Source organism: Hippocampus comes, unplaced genomic scaffold (assembly GCF_001891065.2).
Source record: "Hippocampus comes isolate QL1 unplaced genomic scaffold, H_comes_QL1_v1.1 C16713090, whole genome shotgun sequence".
NCBI lineage: Eukaryota > Metazoa > Chordata > Actinopteri > Syngnathiformes > Syngnathidae > Hippocampus > Hippocampus comes.
In genome coordinates, this window is record NW_017837314.1 from 1 (window position 1) to 732 (window position 732).

The 732-nt window shown below is 48.0% G+C and overlaps 1 protein-coding gene across 1 annotated transcript; it reads left to right on the forward strand.

Annotated features, from left to right (window-relative positions):
• The first annotated feature begins 18 nt into the window (after window positions 1-18).
• LOC109508982 (absent in melanoma 1-like protein) lies at window positions 19-650 on the forward strand. Its single transcript, XM_019858926.1, has 3 exons — window positions 19-215; window positions 304-430; window positions 522-650. Exons 1-3 carry the CDS (start codon window positions 73-75, stop codon window positions 609-611), a joined length of 360 nt encoding a protein of 119 aa, XP_019714485.1. The 5' UTR covers window positions 19-72; the 3' UTR covers window positions 612-650.
• The last annotated feature ends 82 nt before the right edge of the window (window positions 651-732 follow it).

A 732-nucleotide genomic window follows, 5' to 3' on the forward strand; every position in this document is an offset into this window, starting at 1 on the left:
CGGGTTCCGTCCACGCCGTGGTTTTGATCTACGCTCCACTTCTGGTTTCTGCAGGACTTGAGCGACCCCTTAATGGTGATGTTCGAGCAGCCAGAGGAAGAGGAGGGTGCCGTTGCCCAAGAGGAGAACACGTTCGAGGTGACGGAGGCCATTCCAGATGTTGAGCTTTTTGGCTTCAAGATCAACACCCGTTCAATCCAAGTCTTCAGTGGAGTGTAAGTCCAAACCGAAAGTCCTCTGCGAATGATATGGAGCAAATGTGAAGCGATTGTTGAAGAATTGCGTTGACACGCCGCCTCCCAGGTGGGTAGCCTACTCCCATGTGGACTTTTCCGGTAACCAATACATCCTGGAGAAAGGCTTCTATAGTACGAGTGCCGACTGGGGTTCCCGTGACACTCGCATCTGTTCCGTGCAGCCAGTTCGTTTGGTGAGGCCAGCGAGAAGCTGAAGATGATTGCCTGTATGTTAAAGTGCAGCTGCGGGGGATGAATATTAATTTTACCTTGTTTGGCTTTTAGGCTCCAGCTGACGGTAACAGGACCAGAAATGAGGTGAGTCTTTTAATTTTTCCCAACTTATTTTTAACAGCACCTTGTTCAATGTTCTAAATAACTCAAACGTGTGTATCACAGAACGTTATTGCGTTGATCGTATTCGTGTGTGTGGATTGATGTTGCCGGGGCAACTCATGCAAACGTCGTCAAATCTGATCCTACACTTTTTTTTTTT